General features: G+C 39.6%; 1 protein-coding gene across 2 annotated transcripts in view; it reads left to right on the forward strand.

Annotated features, from left to right (window-relative positions):
• Nucleotides 1–21,498, forward strand: part of NRP2 (neuropilin 2) — a 95,065-nt gene that overhangs the window by 36,174 nt on the left and 37,393 nt on the right. For both annotated transcript variants that reach the window (XM_069983422.1, XM_069983424.1), the window contains exons 4-10: nt 2,496–2,726; nt 3,529–3,684; nt 5,300–5,469; nt 8,338–8,493; nt 19,898–20,042; nt 20,229–20,572; nt 21,028–21,172. In XM_069983422.1, the coding sequence (XP_069839523.1) occupies nt 2,496–2,726; nt 3,529–3,684; nt 5,300–5,469; nt 8,338–8,493; nt 19,898–20,042; nt 20,229–20,572; nt 21,028–21,172 (1,347 nt within the window). The remainder of the gene's footprint in view (nt 1–2,495; nt 2,727–3,528; nt 3,685–5,299; nt 5,470–8,337; nt 8,494–19,897; nt 20,043–20,228; nt 20,573–21,027; nt 21,173–21,498) is intronic.

Below are 21,498 nucleotides of genomic sequence, written 5' to 3' on the forward strand. Positions count from 1 at the left end.
GTGACAAAGACTTTGTCTGCTGTGCTTTAAAGAGGTCTATTCAGCAGTTTCTGGGCCCAAGAGCATTCCTAAGGGAAGAAATAGACTTTGTACATATAGCATAGAATAAATAATTTCTAGCCTTAAATAAAGTCATCAGATTTATGGCCCTTTTCTGGTGAAAGCAAAATCCGATTGTGCATACTTTATGAATTGGTATTGTCCATGGGCTTTGTACATAGGAGAAACATTCCCCTTATGCATTTTTTATGTTCGAGTTGTTGGGAGATCTTGAAAATATCAGTGAACTTATTCTCATTTGTATTGCACAAGAATTGTAAGAATATACAGTCTGATCAAGATACGGAATAAAGAAAGAGGGCCGTTTGTGGAAGAGTAGAGATATGCATGGCAGTTCTAGAGGTTTTCGGATGTGTGCTGTATCAGTCATCTAGCTTTTGTCTTGGGTCTTAGGTAGTATATGAGCTTGTGTGTGTGAACAGAATCTTAGAGCAGGTTCTGCATATATCTCGGCTTGCAGCAGTATCAGTGTGTATCAGAGTGAAATATTTATGCACATAATATAGAAGACAAGCAAGATCTTGGGATAATTGAACAGTAAGCTGAAGGTTGAAGGTTATTGCAGAAATATATTCAAGAAGGGTTTCTGGAAGCATTTTGATTATGCAGTAAATGAGGGTTGTGGGGCTAGGTGTCAAGAAAAGAGCAGATCAAACAATCCCACATTACATGGGGCCCGAACCTTTAACCATTTCTGACCCCTATGCAGGTGCACATTTTAATACAGCAGTTAGATGATTACGATGTATTAAAGCCATATTGATAGACATATGGTAATACATGATGCAGGAGTCATTATACTTCACCTTTCCCTATTAATTTAATCTTATGATACAAGAATCAATAAGTACAGCGGGCTTCATTAAAGATTCCTCACCTTCTGTCTTGTATTTGGTTGTAAAACAACAGGACCACCGCCACTGCTGTGTCTGCAATAGGAGACCAGGAACTCCTAAGCTAGCCAAATACATTAGACTTGTATTGGCTAAACCTGCCACTTTGGCCAGTCATGTAATGTGTATGGGGGCCTCCTGAGTGTTCCCCAAAGGCAGATATCTAGAAAGAAATGAAGTCAGCATTTTATGTTTAAACTGCACACCCCTATTGTTCTTTAGAGAAGTGGGACAGTGGCTACATCCCTCCGTCCATTTAGAACATATGAAAGGTCAGCTGAGCCAACTGTTTATGGGTATGGGGGAATCGGGGGAGATGGCTATCTACTGAAGGAGCATTTGGCCAACAACTATCTCGTGTACATCTAGTTTAAACCAGACTCCTTTGCCATACTCCACCCCCTCAATCTACTGTCGGATGAAAATGGAAGCGGTCAAGCACATGAGCTCCTACTATCTGTCCATTCACAATACATGAACATGAGTGGGGATAAATGTCAAATAAGTGTTCAACAAGGCTTCTAAAAGACTGTAGGTTTCGGGGCATGCAGAAAATCTTTGCATGTTGCAACATCTCAAACACTGCTAACAAGTCTTTCTTCTATTAGCTTGTAACATTTATTTCTAGGTTTAGTATTCCTTTAAATCTATCACAATTCAAAACACTAGATAGCAGAATTCATTCCCTGGAAGTAAGGTGCTATTATCCATAAGAGAATAAAATAACAGATCTGCCGCATTCAAGTATACACGTGTTAAAGGAATACATGTCTGCATCTTCTTCACTTCTCAAGGAAACTGTTAACCACCAAGGGGAATGTGCCCTTTAAGTCTTATTATCTTGTCCGTACCATACTTCAGGAATTGTACAAAGTGTTTGAACAGATTTCTAATTGTGAATTGCACACTTCTTTGACATTTTAGTTTGAACATGTGAATAGGATTCTTGCCCTCTGTCTCTAAATCATCCCCTTAAGGCACATCAGAGATATAGGACACACAGCAGGACTCTCTGCAGATTTAATACAATGGCTGCCATTGTTGATGTCTGTATTAATAGTCTTTGGCCCAGTGGAAAGCAGAAAGCCTTCTTTAATTCTCAGAAACCAAACAACCATTCCTACTGTCTACTTCCATCTCTTTCATGTTTGTCACCTAATGAAAAACATTTTGCATACAGTCTCTGGAGATTTGATTTATTAAATCAGAGATGACACATTAGTGACAACCCTGCTACATTGTAAACCTCATATACATACATACATATGTGAAGGCTTCAGATGTCAGCCATTGGTGAGATCTAAGCTCAGCTCTCAGTAATTAAGTCTGTATGAATGCAGCCACGACTTTGCTAAGAGAATCGTCTTCCACCATAGACTTACCCTATCTCTAGTGCACGATTTGCAGCTATTTCCCATAATGATTGCAGATTTAGCTGAACACGTCATACACTCCATCTCTACATCATGACGTGTCCCGGTTTCTAGAGGTCGTAGAGGTCATTCAGCATTGTGTCAGCACTTCCTGTTTGCTTTATTATAGGCTCTGAAGATTGTTCCAGGAATTTCACCAACACTAATGGCACCATTGAGTCTCCAGGCTATCCAGACAAATACCCTCACAACCTGGACTGTGTATTTACTATCCTGGCAAAGCCAAAGATGGAGATCATCCTGCAGTTCTTGACCTTCGACCTGGAGCATGACCCACTCCAAGTTGCAGAGGGAGATTGCAAATATGATTGGCTAGACATCTGGGATGGTATTCCAAATGGTAAGCTGTAGAGAACAACTAAATTATGTTTAAAAGCTTATTAATGCCTGCGAAATTCGAAAACGTGCACATATAGTAACCAGCGATGACTGCAGGGATACATAGATGATAGATGAAAGTGTTGATTGCATTTTACACCCTATACCCTAAAGTGTATGATCAGAACAAGCAGGGAGAGACAAGCAGACTAGCTGCTTCTCTCTACTTTGTGCACTAGACAGGCTTGTAGCTTTCTACTGAAGTCTCCTTAGTACGCAGTGTTACCAGCTTATTCTAGAAATCTATGGGGGGCTGAACACACTATACTCTGACCAATCAGAACTTTTGACTTGTCGCTAGGACAGGTCAAATGTTTTGTAAATGACCGAGACCATTCAATGTCGTTTTTTCTAAACAAACATTTGATTTCAGAATAACATAGCATATAGTGCAGGATGCCACAATAGGATATAGTTGCCGATGTCATGTGAGTCATCACTTTGACGTTTCTTCTCTCGCACGTTGAACAGCGCGGTTGTAGTGTTTTTTTTTTTTCTCCAAGTGTTTCCGTTAAATCAGCTTTTCTACCTCTTCCCCATCTCATCTCCTCAAGATACTAAGCAATCAAATCACTACCTTTCGGACTGCAGTGTACTGTATTAGATTACTGGGATTTTCAGCTGTCTCCTGCATATACCATTACTGCTGGTAGTCTGTATAGGAGATAAGAAAGCACCGGAGTGCTATTAGTAAAACACAGAAGAAAATGACAGCGTCTATTGCCCCAAACTGATATCACTGATGTTCTTATTTCTCTCTGCAGTTGGGCCATTGATTGGCAGGTACTGTGGTACGAAGACCCCCTCCGAAATTCGTTCTTCAACTGGAATCCTCTCCCTCACCTTTCACACTGACATGGCGGTGGCTAAAGATGGGTTTTCAGCTCGCTATTACCTTGCCCCTCAGGAGGTCCCTGAAAGTAAGTTGAATATCTTTCTGCCTGGCTGGCAGGCCTTGACAGTCTTTATTTTCATCTGTCAGTACACCTACCAAACACCTGTCTTATTCTGCTTTGTACAACCTGAATTATTCTAGGTTTAGTGTGCCTTTTGATATTATTCCTATGTCCTCAGTCCCTCAGCCTGGATTGTGATTACATGTTTTGTATCCATCAAATGTTATTGAAGCTGTCGCTGTTTTTCGACAGTACAATAAGCTCACCGTCAGTCAGTTCTATCCCCTCAGCGTGCAGATGTCTCTCCGAGCTCTTTTTTATTATGATTTTTATCCCCCACAATACCGTGCATCTTCATTAATAAAAGTTTTCATCTAAATTGCCTTCTTATTTGTTACTCCTGGTTTTAGTAAAAACAGAAAATTTGGTAGGCGGTGCGAGGCTTCCTCATTTGCAGGCCGATTCCCACAATGCCTTGGGAATATGTTTTCCCGCAGAGTGGCTTTAATTAAAGAAGATCTTTTGGAAGCAAACTGTAATGTTTATAGGTTATGAGATAGAAGACGATCCTCCATTGATGTTGATGCTTTTTTAATTAGCTCGTTCCTGCATTTTCTACTTATTATGCATTCTGCTTATTGTCTCAGTAGCACCTTATTGTCTGCAGAACTTCTCGAGTGTTAGAACGCAGCATCGCTATATGAGGCTGGAGTTACCGTACAACATTATTAATTCTCATTTTTATACCATTAGTGCGCATTATAACCCAGGAAACCTAATACAGACACCTTTGGGATGCAACCACAATTAAAGACACCTGACTATAATATGCAGAGCTGTCACCATAGAAAATAGTTATGTATCACCTAGAAGCAAGCACAGGACTAATGTTAGAAAGTGGGCCCCAATGTGTCCATCTCCGGAGGCTTGTTTGTGGATCAGACCCATTAATACAGATTCCTACTAATCTGCTGAAGTTTATACTGTGGACGATTAGCTGCATTTCCTCTGATAAGCCGGGGTTGTGCGCTCCCTCATTTGTTCTGCTGGTATAAATTTCCACATTTCTAGCCCGCAAGATGATGAAGCTTTTCTTTAGCTGTTAAAAAGCTCATGAATGGATGCTTCAATGAGAGTTGCGAAATGCAGAGGATGTTCCTCAAATGAATATTTTATTTTAGTGACAGTGTTAAAAGGCTTGAAAAAAATCAGCAGGGTATAACCAGTTTTTATTTGACTAGTGGGTAAAACAGCCGTGGATATTAAGGGTACATTCACACATACTTTGCTTCGGATTTGATGCAGTGGATTTCATTAGTATAAAGAAAAAGCTAAAATCTGCTGCGGATTTAGTACATGTGAACGCACCTTAACTTTGTTTATAACAGTTGGATCCATGCAGGCCAGTATTATGGGTGCAGGAAAAGGGTTGTTCACATTAATATAGAGAGAGGTATTCCGCACAACAGTTCAAAGTTATTTGGAAGAGCAATTTAAAAGTATTACCTATGACATTTCGGTCATAAAGTAGTGTAGATCATTGAAGAAAGTGCTGTGGTGGATGTGTGTGCCTGGACCATGCAGTGTATGCTGAAACTTTGTTTAGGCTTATGCTTTTAACCAACCTTATCTTCTGCAGATTTCCAATGCAATTTTCCTCTGGGATTGGAATCTAGGCGAATATCCAATGAGCAGATCTCTGCATCTTCTACATATAATGATGGCGGATGGACACCCCAACAAGCTAGACTGAACAGTGAGGACAATGCTTGGGCCCCCAATCACGATACCACCAGGGAATATCTGCAGGTATGATCATTTCTCATAGAACCAAGTTGCTGTAATGCTGGAAATGAAATCTAACACAATTCTACCAGGTACCAGATTTGTCACTGTTAGAATAGTACTAATAGTACTATACCAATAAATTGAGTTGCTTCCAGTCCTAATAAAGTCAGAGACTATAGCAAAACAGGCAGCAGGTGATTACGCTGGGTCTCCAAGCTCCCTCGAGTACTTATCCTTTCTTCTTTGTAGGACAGATAGTATGTACAAATGATATGCCAGCAGCAATAACCACATTTCAGAGGGTAAGATTGTAGCTGGACTGAGATGTAATAAGGAATGTAATTTAGTTATATTATTAAAGGTGTGGTGTGGGGACATAATCTGTTTTATACATGGCTGGTAGTGTTATCAAAATAAAAAAAATACTTGCCATACTTGCCTCCCCTAATCCCCCACAACCTTGGGTATGAGATCATCCAATCTCCACTCATCACTGCTACTTCCTGGTTCTGAGACAAGCCATCTCACCAGGAACTTCATACTCAACCAATCACTGGCTGCAGTGGTGTCCTGCCTCATTCTGTGATAGGCTGAGCAGGTAGTTTGAGCTAAGATGGCTTTTTTTTTAGAAGACCGTGACATGAAGGGGATAGGGTAGGTGAGTATGACATTTTTATTTTTACACAGCTCCCAGTCATAAATAAAAAAAACAACATAATGTCCTCAAATAATCCCTTCAACATTATCACTTTTATTGTGCAGTTTGAAATAGTGAATTGAGGGAAAGCTCAATGGAAAAGACTTTGTCTCCAGCTCAGACTTTTTATTTATGATAAGGAGTGAATTGCCTTTATTCGCTTGCATTTCTCATGATAGTACTGGCCTTATCCTTTTCAGCCTACATTTTGCTATTGTATTAAACATCTGAAAATCTGTGTTATAGGCAGTATTACACCTGCAATGCTGCTGTTAGAATCATTTGCAAAGTAATGCCGATAGATGAGGGAAGAGGCTTATGCTGCAATGTCTGCTGAACTGGTTTAAATCAGGTATATTGATGTACCACGCTGGGCTCCTGTCAAGGGCTCATTTGAATCCCTTACAACACGGTGGTTTGGAAGCGGTTGCTTTGCATTGGGAAGGTAGCCCTCTTAAGTGGATCTCACTGCACCATGCTCAGGATTAATTGTTAGTCAGGAGGCATAATGCTAAGGCTGGTGGGAGTGCCGTAATGAATTGATCCTCTGCAGAAACAGGCTGCAGCGCTTTAAATCACCCCGTCACCAGTCAGCTCCCTTAGGATGCGAGCCAAGTATAACCGGGATTTAGTGTACAAGAGAAAAAGTCTAACTCCTTCTGAGCCAGTCTGCATGGTACGGCGTGAAGTATGAGGTTAATAAACACTTGTTACTCAGCTAAACCGAAGCAAGACCGGCATCATCTATTGAATGGGATTGCTATATTATATATTTTCTGTAAAAACAAAGCATTATATTTATGATCACTGACTGTGTGCTATTGTCCCTAAGCTTCCTAGAACAGGATATGAATAATATATGTATATAACTTACCGCATGTAAGTGTTACCAGCTTAAACAACCAAATAACCACATCTCTGCTGTTGTTGTTTTTGTACTTGACTATATTGGTCACTATACACTAAGTAGGTTGCAGCTAAAACAAAGATAATTTTAGGGAGATACTGAATGATAATAGCAAGGTACCCTAAAAATTACTATGTATCAATGCTTAACCTGATCCTTACCATGCATCTCAAAGCATCAGTCTCCAGAGGTCTCTCGATAGCAGCAGGGTGGTAGTGTAACTCTGTAAATGCTGGATGAGATTGTAGTGTAATGCCTGCACCTATCTGTCAACCTCTCCACCCTGATGCTATGAAGGTCAGGCTATAAATGTTAAGACATTTCATAGTCTCACCTATAGTTAAAAGGGGAAGGACGTTGTCTCGGCAGGGCTGTGTCCCACTGCCAAATACTCGGATAATTTATTCCACATTAGTAATCTGGCAGGAAAAAGAAGCCACCAAGCAAAATGCAAAGTGTCTTGGACAGTTACTGCATTGAATTTTTTTTTTATTGGTGAGAAATACGTCAGGACTGCGTAGCCCGATTCTCGCTGCTCTTTTTTTTTTTAGAGCTCTAACCAACTTTTGAAAAGTTAGCTCACAAGTGAGTCTGCTTATAATAAAGGTTCTCACTGCAAGATACGGTATCTGATTCTGGAAACAGAGAAGGGAAATCTATTCTGCATGACTGATTTCATGGTTTATCAGTCAGGTTTATCACGTCAGGAGCGCAGCAGGGTAAATATGGTCATAGCCATTTCATAGCCAAATTCTGGCTGGAAGTTGCTGGAAGGTATAAGCTCCAGTTCTCCCATTATCATGTTTGGCTGGCTGGAAAAAGGGTTGCAACTCTGCCAGTGACTTTTGACACTGTTTGACTTTTGGAGAATGACTCAAGAAGTGAAATATATCCAAGTCTTTTTTCTCTTCAAAAGCAAATTGCTCACAGGGTCTACCGACAACTGTTGGCAAATCTGAGAAATAACTGTAGTTAGCAGAACAGTTGACAATTTATCAGGTTCTCTTTGTTTCCTTGGAACAGGACAGACCATATGGAACAGGACAGACCCCTATTTGGTTTTTTTCATTCCTCCATAAAAATTAGAATTGTCATTACCCTGTCCTAAGGACACAATGTACCAAGTATTCCAGAGCTGCTAACTAGAAGGAAACTGCTTAGTTACATTCATTGCTGGTTAGACAGCCAAATGGATTGATGCACTAACACTAATAATCCTAGATGTATCTTAAGGCTGTACTACTCCAAAATACTAAGTCTGTTGTTATCATTAATATTCTTCCAGATTGATCTCCGCTTTTTGACTTTGCTAAAAGCAGTGGCAACACAAGGTGCCGTCTCAAAACATACTGGAGTTTCTTATTATGTCAAATCGTATAAGCTGGAAGTCAGTACAAACGGAGAAGACTGGATGATGTTCCGCAATGGTAAAAACCACAAGGTAAGGCTGGATTTCTCAAAAGATAAGTATTGGGTGTGTCATTGCCTGGAAACCGAATGGCAGATCTGTTTATGACAGCTACCAAACCAGAATGGAGTTAAGATTGGCATCAGTGGCGTTTTGGTTTGGATAAGTACATTGTGACTTCCTGAGAGGAAAAATAAATAGGGACAATGCGATCTAACCACTGTGCACAGAGATGCTGACAGGCTAAGCTCACACGTCAAGTCAGCTCTGTCCCAGCGGAGGAGTCTGGCAGCACTTGTTGAGTGGCATAATGTAGGAATATCTGAACCACATCTGTTTGTCCACGTGGTCACTAAAGAATTAGTCGGCCCACTGGATATCCGCCGCTGACTCATTTATAACAATGTTTCATCACATTTGAATTCTTCTATGAATTGATATTTAGGGCAGCTGTTTCTGATTGACTCAAACAAAACCATTTACTGTGCTGCGTGTCACCAATCTTTTTGGCAGCAAAAAGCTGTATTAATAGACAGGACTACTACATGGATTTCTAGTGCTTATGAACCGATGTATGGTCGTTGACAGCAAATCAAGGGGAAAATGTTTTCCCATAGTTGTATCTCATCTCTTGGTTGAAATTTGTGGAAAATGTATGCTCCTTACCATCACATGCTGTGAAAACAATCACAAAGCCACATGAAACGCCCGTTACGGAACAAGCCAGGCCTAAAACAAGACTTTCTGCAAACAATTTCACTAACCCGAGCTGAATGCACACTTAGGATGCCCTGCTATAAAAAGCAGATTATGAGTAGCAGACGTGTTCCTCTCATGAAAGCCAGGTTAAGGGTAATAGACATGTTATTCGATACCATGTACTTGGCCCATGTAATCAGCTTAACCTAAATCTATAGTCTAACCAACTATGACCAATAACCTGGATGAAGACGAGTCAAGAATCTTGTACCGTAAAATCCATCAACTTTATATTTTCATAAACCACATATTGATTCCCAGCAGCCGCTTCCTATTAATCATATTCCTACTGTGACCAGATGTTCAGCGTGTGATCAGATGTGATAAAATTGGCCCAAATATTCCAGTTCAAGGATCTTCTTCACTGATCTATACTACACGCAAGACATTTGCAAGGATGATCAGTGCAGAGTAACAAGGGAGGCAGACTGTCAGGAAAATAGGATCTGTTATAGCAATCATGTTTGGCAGAGATGTATTGAGTCTTCCGTCTGTTACCACCATCTGTAGAGTTTGGAAGGAAGTGTACTATGTTCTGTGTGTGTAGCATGTTCCCAAGGGAGTGTTAACCCTTGTTTTTACCAGCAGTAGAACACAAACATTCAAGAGGAATGAAGTAGTGGTTCTGGGTCATGACACCCCATTTCCTATTGGACATGTGACACATGTATCGTACAAGGAATAGAATGATGAAAACTCCTTCCTTAATAAAACATCCATGCCTATGTTCTTATTGACTTTTTTTTTTATCTAGGGATAGACAGTGCATGTGTAGGTTGTTGCCCTGAAGATTCTGCTACTTTGGTGTATGGACCTTTTAACGTCTCCTGCATTTATATTAAAACCATTAACAAAATGAGGCTGCAATTTCTAGATGAAATAGCTATATTAATATGTAAAGTATTGCAGTCTATAGAGTCATATAAAACACTTCTATTGACAGGAGAGAGAGAGAGGGAAAAAAAACTTAATCAGCAAAAAGTGAAACTGCTGATCAAATACACTTGTAGGAAGGGAAGGATTATTTATGCAGGGACCTTTGAGCAGGGCATCATGGCGGATCACTGCAGTATTATGATCTGTGCAGTCATGCCAAGTAGATTTGTCATAACTGCCGCATCTTGACTCAGCGCCACAAAAGAGGCAGGCGTCTGAATAAATGTATACAAGTCTATATACGTGTCAGGCCATTAAAGGCATCTCTGAATTACTCCCCGCTGCCTGATGGGTGGGCTCCTTGCCAGCTGGAACAAGAAATCACAGCCTAAATGTACTTTCTTAGCAGAGAGAAATAGAAAAAGTGAAAATTTGTCTCCAAAGAGGGGAAAGTAATCCTTCCAGTATGCATACCTAAGGGGCTTGCAGAGTTATGGATGTAATAGTCCCCAATCCTGTGAATTATTACAGATTTATTCCTATGCTGCTATGAATTATATTAATATATTTATTTTATAGCTTTATTTTGAAGACGTGTTTAAAGTACTGCTAGTATTTAGGCAATCTATGGCCTAGCACACCAAGGCTTTATATGTATCACCTCATATATCAAAACTACTTTGCAGGAAATGGTGCCCTTAGATATTAGAATCCAGACTATCCAGTGCCTAAACTGGGTTTCTTGCTATAGGCAACACAGTTGTTGTATAGTCCTATCAAGCAATCTGATTTATTTATTTTAAGATGGAAAGATGCATCAAAATTGGTTCTTTAGCTAAGTAGTTTTGTTAAACTAGTAAATTTTGTATGTTAGTATTCTCAGAATAAGCCATTAATATTAGATTAATAGGGCTCCGACTCCTTGCACCCCTAGTGATCAGCTGTTTGGAGGGGCCTTTCAGTAAGTGCTGCAGCCTCTTCATTGTCAGTATTGTAGTGGCCACTACACTAAGGGCCGTATTACACAAAACTATTAAGAGTAGGAAGCGACCGCCAACCTGTCAGATCAGTGCTCACTTCCTTCTATTCCCCGCTTGCTGCCTGTGCTATTACATGCACAGGCAACGAGCAGGGAGAAACGCGGGGAGGGGGGGGGGGGGGTCGGGCGAGTAGCTGTGGGAGGGGCTGCCCTGGTGATCCTTAGATCGCCTGGACGGCCCATTGAAGAGAGCAGTGGTCTGCTGCCGTCTCTCCTATTACACGGAGCGACAAGCATAAGACCATCGCTATCGTGATTGACTGATTGGTGGCTTTTAACAGGAGCTATTACATCAAACGATTATCGTTCAGAAAGGCGGTTTGATGTAATAGGGCCCTAAGTTTCAGCTGTGTGTCATTCACTTGAATACTCTGAGAAGTAAGACATGCAAATAAGGCCCTGCCATCTAGTGAGTAAAATATGATCGTAATTGTGATCGATTTTTCTTCGCTATTTATTCGCTATTGCATTCGTATCTATTGCGAACGACCGAACGATGTCTTATTCAATGCGAACAATTTGCGAATGTTTTGCGAACGAGCAACGATAAAAATAGGTCCAGGTCTTATAAAGCGATCAACGATTTCTCGTTCGGTCGTTAATCGTTAACTGCATTTCAACCGAACGATTATCGTTTAGATTCGAACAATTTAACGATAATCTGAACGATAATCGTCCAGTGGAGTAGGGCCCTAAATATTTCCAATGACATTAGCATGGCAAACTTATGAACAATGGTGGAGATAAATAACAATTTGTGCAGCAGCATTTTGAGATGTATGCTATGCTGGACAAGGGGACTGGGTTTAGTGGAATGTATAAATGGCTACGGTAAAAAGGGGCATGGCTTAAATATGTCAAGCTTAAAAGTAAGACAGCTTAAAAAATTGTCTAACCTTAGACTAGACAGTCTAAAGATGCACCAGACTTTCAGACAGCCTCATCCACTGTTCCAAATCTGGTGCACTCCTAGACTGTCTAGTCTAAATCTAAGAACTAGACAGTTTTTACCTGCTTTTGTACATAAGTAATTTTCCTAAACAAACTTTATATATTCCATTATGTCCAATTCTCTATGATCTGCTAGAGGCCCAGTAGAAGAATTAGGCATGGATTAGGATCTTTTGTTAGTATGCTCACCCGTTTTAGAATATTTAACTATTTAATTATTTTATTGTGTAAAATGTCCCATGCTATGCTCTTACATTGCATACTGATGAGCGTTAATCACTGAGGCTTACGTTTTATATAATCTCTTTTCCTGACATCCGCTAAATATTTTTATCATTCTCATTCCTCTGCACTACTTACATTTTCCATGGAATGTCTCAAAATTTATATTCGCAGCATGGAAAGTGCCAGGCATGTAGGGATGGAAAAGACATTCTACCGCTTTATTTAGCTGCATGGGCAGTGTATGTGTTGCTTAGGATGCCATCTAAAAGCACTGTAGTCAGTTTAACCCCTATTTCATTAGAGGTGAGCTGTAGGTTATTGTACCCTGCACATTTAGCCAGTAGTAGCCCTGAATAGTCAAGGATTTGAGGTGTTATTACAATGTACTCCTTATATACTTTACTCCTCACAAAGTGAGACACAGGCCATAATAATAGAATTGCTTGAAAATCCCTCTCTGTCTGTTTTACTCATATGAAGTATGGATGGGAAGTAGTGATGCCTAATACTGAATGCAAAAACCAGAAATGAATTCCCTTCCCGCTGTCATCGGCACTAATACAGCATACTAAACGGGAAGGATGGAGAGGGGAAGCCTGCTTAATGAGTTCTCATGACTGAACGTGCAGATAGCAGCAGAGACGCCTCAGAATGGGCACCTCTGCTTCTGGGATGTAATCTGTCAGAAAGAAGAACTCCATGTCCATACATTTGTAGAAATCAGGTGGAATCCATCACATCCAATATGCTTCTCAATTACCAAGGATAAGACAAAAACATTTTTTTTTACACACTGCAACATTCTTGTACCCCAAGGCAGATGACATAGGCCATGTGAAACATTTCTACCCTACAGACACATATACTGAGCTGTAAATTGAAGCTTCTAGGTGACAAAAATTAATCATCAAAAAAATCTAAAACTGTGCCCAACACTTATAATATCACATATTGTATATATAACATCACAGTGTATGGTGTCATAAATGATTGAAATATTCTTCAATTGGTGTTGTTCTACATCCCTACATTGCCCACTGTTAGGCCGATAGGCATAAGGGCCTACTTTCTCTTGCCACTTTGATGACATGTAGAATACCATCGTGCATGTTTGCATGTGCTCGCATGTGCTTGTGACCATCATGGGAACATAAAGTACATGTATACATGTATACATAAAGCTTCCAATCCCCTTAAAAGTCCTGCACTATGTATACCACAAGGGTGGGGGGATAAATAAATACTTTCTTAGGCTAAGTTCACACAACATATAATTTCATCAAACAACGGCCGTAGTTGCAGGTTTGAAACCATAGCCGTTATTTCATGAAATTGTACATTGCCGCTGCACCGAAAACTGACATATCATTCATTGTCGGCTATGGTGAATTAGAATGCAGGCACAACCATATGTGGCCACATCCCAATTCAAAATAAATGAATTACTGGCCGGGATGGAGTTCACTGACACCGGCCATTCTGTGACGCGTCCGTGTCACAGAATGGCCGGTGTCATACATAGTGTGAACCCGGCCTAAGGTTGCATTCACATTATGATTGTAATTTCTGAGGCACAGATTTATCGGCATCCTGTAAAAATGGAATTTCCATGCACTGACTGCGACTGACACAATTTACTTTAATGGCCAAAACATTTAGCTAGTTAATTTTTTACTCTGAGACTAAAGTGCAACAAACATAGTTTGTGGGAGCAAGTTCGGGAAAATGACATAAACATAATCACTAGCTGACCATATTTGAAGTAAATGTGCTCAGTTTCTCCTTGACAGCATCATATCTGGCCTATTTACCAAGGCTTCTTATGGTACAAAGTATCTGATATCCCCTCCCGTTGCTGACTATCACCAGAGACCTACTTCCATAAAGTATCGCCTATAGCAACCAGTAAGGTCTCAGCTTTTATTTCCCCAGCACAGGTTTATGAAGTAATGAAAGGCCGTGGTGTTTCTATGGTGATTAAAAACGTTTCTGAATATTTAGCAAGTATGGAATCAAGTGGAAGATGCCTTTAGACAAGGCAATATCAGCTCCTTTGATCACGTCCTCAAACAGATCTCCTGTAAAAGGTTCAGCAGTTCTGTCTGTTTTAGCAGATAGATTTCTCACAAATGATATTTTCCTTTAATCATATTATCTACAGAATGGAACCTTGAGTCGATGTCCTGGACTTAGTCAGTACACTAAAAGGATTTATTTGTGAGCAGTGAGAACCTTACACAACATCTACCTTATAATCATTACATTGCATAAGTAGATTAAAGGGGCAGCTCATAAAAGAAAACAAATAAATCTTAGGTCCCATTCATATCACAGATTCGCTGTCTACCTTGGGTATACATGGAGATGCTATCAAAAAGTTACACTGATGCATACCATGGCCTACCTATGGCATAGCCATAGGCTTTAATAGTCCACATGTTTTCCACCCATTATAATTTATGGTCTGTTAAAGTGTCCATCAATGGCCAGGGCCAAAGCTCCCTCATTGGCTGACTGCATCATTTAAGCATGTTTAAAGGGGTTTCCAGGGAAAATAGAGTTTTCCCCTATCCTGTGGAGATCCTGTAGGAGATTGCGGTGTCCGACCCCTGAACTTCCCCGGCCATCTCTCTATCAGACCCTGGCCAGCTCTGTTATGAATAGAGCCCCGGGTTGGCACGTGACCCATGGCTCTATTCATTCCTACGAAGTGTCGGAAAGAGCCGAGTACGCCAGGAGAGTGCTATACTCGTCTCTTTCCGATGATCCACGTGTGATCTCCTACTTTTTCCCTCTGGCGAGGGGAAAAGTCAGTTTTCCCCGGAATACCCCTTTAATTCTCCTTGAATGTATAACAGTAGATAAAAAAGGGGAAAAGAACTATGTAAATGACCCTGCGATAATTCATGCCTGTACAATAGGCTGTGTAATTGGCTTCTTAAACAAGCGCCAGTCTACTTGATCAGCATTCACATTGTCCAGCAGTCTACTTGCTCCAGTATATGTCTGTTTGTTTTCAGGAGCAGGCGGTCATAAACTACCATCCTTTTTTATTTCCCTCAGAAAACACTTGACATAAAGGAGACGAAATGTAGTTAGGGGTAGAATGGCTTTGGTCTAGTGAAGCCTATAGCAATGGCACAGGCGTGCTGCCTTATACAACTAAATACCTTTTTAATGGTATTCTGATGTATTTCCACAGCTGACAATGAAACTGTAAAAAGGTGTCTTCAAATGTTGAAAAATAATTTATCCTCACAGGTTGACATTGAGGTGATTCAACCGGCAACCTTCATTAGACCATAAAGAGTCAGACTCAATGGGTGATAATGAATGTATGATTAGAATTCACTGTAAGCTACAGTACATAAGCGCTTGATCTCTCTGTCTCTTTTGTTTTGATCAGTCGGAGACGCCATGTGACAAATAGTGTGCAGGTGGCACTGCTGTAATAATACTCTACTCGTTTTACTCCATTCCTCCAGTTGAAGTAATTTCTTATCTAAATTTCTCTCCTACAATCCCTAAATTCCACACGGATGAAGTTTTGAAATCCTAATCCTGTTAGTACACTGACTTCTGAAGCACTTTCTCCCTCGCCCCCTATATTTGAGCAGGGAGGGGGCAGTTAATCCTACAAAGGGCCTACAGGTGCAGTGCAAATACACAGATGGCAGAAAGAGCCACAAGTCAGCGATCAGAAATGTCTGCACCATTTAAGCGTGCCGCATAATGACCGTCAAAGCAGAAAAGAAAAGAAAGGAAATTCAAAGCTTTGTATTGTGCTTTATTGTTACCGTAAATTAATAGGCTTTCCGAATCGCCTGAAATGAATACCAAATGGAAATTATCTACAACCTGTAAGAGAAAAATGTGGAGAAATTCAGGAAATAGGGTATTTTATCTTGAGGCTTACTGAGGGAGATTGTAGACAGCTGGATATGTGTACTGAACCAAAAGGCACAAGATATTTCATTCTTAGCTAACATTTATTATTTGGTTTATATAACTTTTAGATGTAGACTAAGCCTAAAATAGTCACAAATCATCATTCTATTTGTTTTATTTAAATTTTTCTTGGCACCTGTTAGTTTTAAAACTTGTAGCCTCCAACTTTTAGACAGATTTAAGAAAACAAAAGCCAGAAAATGGCACAAATATTGGCAGAAACTTTCACTTTAGTAGGCTGCGTTTACACTACATATATTTCAGTCAGTATATGTATATTTCAGTCAGTATATTTCAGTTAGTATTTCAACCAAAACCAGGAGTGGATTAAAAACACAGAAAGGATCTGTTCACACAATATTCAAATTGAGTGGATGGCCGCCATCTAATGGCAAATATTTGCTGTTATTTTAGAACAACGGCTGTTATATTGAAATAATGGCCGTTATTTACTGTTATTTGCCGGCCATCCACTCAATTTCAACATTGTGTGAACAGATCCTTTCTGTGTTTTTAATCCACTCCTGGTTTTGGTTGCAATACTGACTGAAATATACGTAGTGTGAACGCAGCCTAAAAGAGTGTTCCAGCATTACAAAGCTGTATTTAAATAAAATCATTACTCCAAGATATATATATAAATTATGTAGTGTTATCACAAATTGTGCTCGCTTCAGCATGCTTTTGCTTGAATTACCCCTAAAAGGAAGTTGCATAGTCCTTTCATTGTTAGTGTGGGGTTGTCTCAGCAGCTTCCTGGCTCCTCCCTAGCTCCCTAGTTTACACATCATTCTCTACTATCTCAGGAAGCTTGGCTGGATCTTGTCTCTTCTGACCTCTGGGTGATATCACCACCCCTGACCAGTTCCTACAGCCTACATCACCTTCTTCCATATACACGTATACAATACATATAGCTTTATTGGGGCATTTAGAGATGAAGAAGGTGCGTTTATACCATGCTTCCTTGTGCTGAACAATGCCACAGGCAGAGGAACAGACAGGGAATGAGTACAGCAGGTGCTTCAGGCTGTTACTCTCTCTAGAGCAATCATCAGCTTTGGGTGGAGAACTGGCAGGAGAGCTGTAAGTGAGTAGGCTAAGTGGAAGGGCTGTAATAAACAGTTTAGGGAAATCAAATATATTCTGGGGCATTAACTACTAAACAACTGCTCAACCATTTAGTGATTTTTTTTTTGTTAAATGGATGGGGAGATGACTAAACCCTAAAAAAACTGATATCAGAGTACCTTTTTAAGACATTCTAAAATGCATCAAATTTATTGATAGATATGCATCTTCTGTGCTATTAACTTGCTTTATTTTCTTGACAGACCTATGAAATGTCACACTTAAAAATGTAGACATTTGTTATAGTGAAAAAATATTGAGTTTGATATACTTAACAATACTGTAAAATGAAATATTAGCACATAAGCAGGCTGACCTCTAAGATTTTCACTGGGGAAATCACTGTCAATTGGAGCCTGGAATTATAGAAGTGATGCATTCTGTACATTCAGGAGCTTCTCAGAAATTGCTCAGAGGCTTTTCACAATGAAAAATGGAAGAGGAAAGAAGGAATGGCAATTTGTTAGCACAACATTTGAATAGAACAAGTGTAATTAAGTCTCTAATGTGCGGCTCATCTATCTTATTTGCTTCTCTGTCTTCATCTCTCTGCTGTGCAAAGATTGTACTTTTAGATTTCTATTCCACTAGAGTGATGTATACAATGGTGCTTGTGCTTTGTGATTAGATCATACATGCCGCTCAGTTTTGGTGACAGTAAATTGAATTATCGTTTTATCACATTCACTTGTTCAGTGTGAGGATAGCATGGCTCTATCTTGATGTGTACGTAGTTAGATACTTTGTAAGCACCTTGATGTTAAGGATGTAGAGAAAAGGAATTAAAGGGGTTGTCTGGGAAGAATTTTTAAAATTCATTTGCTGCTGTTAAAGGGGTTATCCAGCGCTACAAAGACATGGCCACTTTCTTCCTGAGACAGCCCCACTCTTGTCTCCAGCTTGGCCGGGTATTTGCTGCTCAGTTCCATTGAAATCAATGGAGCTTAATTGCAAACCGCACCTGAACTGGAGACAAGAGTCGTGTTGTCTCTGAAAGAAAGTGGCCATGTTTTTGTAGCACTGGATAACCCCTTTAAACATAAAAAGGAGGCTTAAAGGGGTTATCCAGTATTAGAAAAACATGGCCGCTTTCTTTCAAACACAGCACCCCTCCAGTTTGGGGGGTTGTTTTGTTATTAGGCACCATTCAAAGAAACTTAGTTGCAAAACCTCACCCAAACTGGAGACAAAAGTTGTGCTGTTTCTGGAGGAAAGCGGCCTTGTTTTTCCTATTCTGGCTAACCCCTTTAACTCACCTGTGGAGTCATCTGACTTGGTGATTTTTTGCCTGCCTTGCAACAGGCGCTGCACTGATAGAGTCAACCCATACTAGAGAGCCATAGACACCAATTGTGCCCCGTATATTTTTAAATGTTTTCCTCTAGAAGCAATAGTTCTAGAGGAGAATAGTTCTCTGACAGAATGGACACCCAATGTATGCGTGCTATGTATGAAGTTGGATTTGTATTTGAGTGGTGCAGCCTAGCAAGTTGTACTGCAGCTGTATGCATGCCGATATCACAAAGGTATGATATTTAGCTAACTATATTACGTATGATTGTCAGATTGTCAAAAATTAGGAAAATTAGCTACCACCTTTCTTTTTTAACAATGAAGAAAAACTTTAATATGAGCTGACCGGTAGATTTTCTGCAAAACTGCATATAAACGTATATTGTGTTGTTGTTAGATATACTCTGATTAGAACCATTGAGTATGAATGTGCTTGTGAACAATTGCCTGATAACAGAACACCAACATAGACGCCAGAATGTTGTCCTACTGGACAGGATGTTTTCCCACTTATACAGCGCTATGGTATTTTCACTGAATCTCCAAAGAAAGTCTTTTCAACTTATTAACTCTAATTAATGCCAGGAATCCTATACCCATTCCCTTGTTTTTCCCATCAAGTCCCTTGTAATGTATTTTGCATCTCATTTGTATGTGGAAAGCATATCTACTCTCTGATCACTTTAAGCACATGGAAACATTACATTCTCCATTTGGGAAAGTTTGATGAGAATGTTTACAATTTTAAGATCTGGTACCAGAGGGCCATAAGCATTAACCACATTAAGAGAATTAGCTGTATTTACTGATCTCCATTAAAGGGATTTCTTATGTCTGCGTCTATTAGGGATGAAGCTTGAATGACATATGTTTAAGGCTCCATGTTTGGGTGTTTGCATTCATTCTTTCCATTCTTCTTTCTGTGTCTGTATTTGCTTATTTGACTTTGATACCAATGAAAAGATACATTGACCGCTACCACCTTATCTCTACATGTAGATGTAACATTGTTGACCTTCATTTGCGAATCTAGTTGGTTACCACAGTGGTAGAATGTAGTCAACCCAGCTCCCTATATATACAGTATATAGAGTGGAAGTTATTTCTATTGATATGTAAACAATTATTTTCTAATTCTTTTTAAATGCAGAATGATTTTTGTGATGATCAATAAAAATTAAATAATAAATAAAAGTTTCCTTTGTCCTTCTCTAGATTTTCCCTGGGAATAATGACACCTCAGAAGTTGTTCTGAACAAGTTCCCTCAGCCAGTGTTGACTCGATTTGTCCGGTTCCGTCCACAGACGTGGAATGTGGGAATAGCAATGAGGGTTGAGCTGTATGGCTGCCAGATCACAGGTCTACATTACTTATTTGTCATATGTACCATATAACTTCTACTGATAACATGAGATATATTGTTTGTACTGGACTTTAAATCGACTGTAAATAGTTTGTATTACATTTACATGATATTTTATACAATGACAAGGATATAGAGAACATTATTTATTTAGACTTTGATCTCTTTTTGTTTTTTTTTAGATGGTCCATGCTCCAACATGCTGGGAATGATGTCCGGCATTATTTCTGACTCTCAGATCACAGCATCTTCCACAAGAGAGTATCTGTGGCCTTCTGGTGGGGCACGCTTGGTCAGCAGTCGATCAGGCTGGTATTCCCGCATGACTACTGAGCAAGCAGGAAAGGAGTGGCTGCAGGTCGATCTTGGGACCCTCAAGACTGTAAAAGGAATTATTATACAAGGTGCTCGAGGGGGAGATACCAGCACTGAAAATAGGGCATTCGTGCGGAAATTTAAAGTGGCCTACAGTCTGAATGGAAACGATTGGGAATATATTCAGGATTCTAAAACAGAACAGGCCAAGGTATGGAAAGCAATTTTGAAATAAAGAGTCTTTTATGGTGTTTAAAGTTAATCTGTAGAAGGTATATGAGGTAATTGTAGGAATTAGAAAGACGTTATCTTAAGAAGTTGGCTAAGAGACGTTGGTGGGAATTTTGGTTTTGCAACAGCTGTGAAGGGTAGTGTGAGCTTTTGGTTACATATTGGCTTTTCTCCTTACTAAGTAACTTGCACACAGCTTCACATTACTTCAATCCTTATATTTGTATTCTTATCCACTATGATAAACTTATATTACTTGTTTTTAATACCTGAGCAAATATTATTTGAGTTTTGTTGTTCAGGGAATACGTTATATGTCCCTTAGCTTTTCTCAGCTTTTCTGTAATAGTTATTGATCTGTTGTTTCTTTGCTTACATTATACTTGACTGTGAAGGGAGTTGTTACCTGAACGTCTTGTTTCAACTTGTTTTCAGTTGTTTGAGGGAAACATGCACTACGATACCCCTGAAGTCCGTAGATTTGATCCGGTCGCTGCACAGTTTGTACGAGTTTATCCAGAAAGGTGGTCTCCAGCTGGCATGGGCATGAGGATGGAGATACTGGGTTGTGATAGAACAGGTAAAATAAACTATTAAAGACATGATGTTACTTGACACATTTATCTTTGAAGAATAAAACGTTTAATCATGTTTCATTATTATTAACATATTTAATATCTGGTCACTATGGCCATATTTTACTTAATATGAAATCTGTTTTACTTTCCAAACATACAGAGAACTGTAGAGTTATGAAAAGCCACAACAACCACAACTACCACATTAGCCAAAGCAGGTTTATTTACACCATGGCTTAAACAAATAAACATAAGCATTTGCATAGAGACTATATACAGAAAGTTTTTTTTAGGGGGAAAAACAAAAGAGCCCCCAAAACCCTACATT

Source organism: Dendropsophus ebraccatus, chromosome 9, assembly GCF_027789765.1.
Source record: "Dendropsophus ebraccatus isolate aDenEbr1 chromosome 9, aDenEbr1.pat, whole genome shotgun sequence".
In the NCBI taxonomy this organism is placed as follows: domain Eukaryota; kingdom Metazoa; phylum Chordata; class Amphibia; order Anura; family Hylidae; genus Dendropsophus; species Dendropsophus ebraccatus.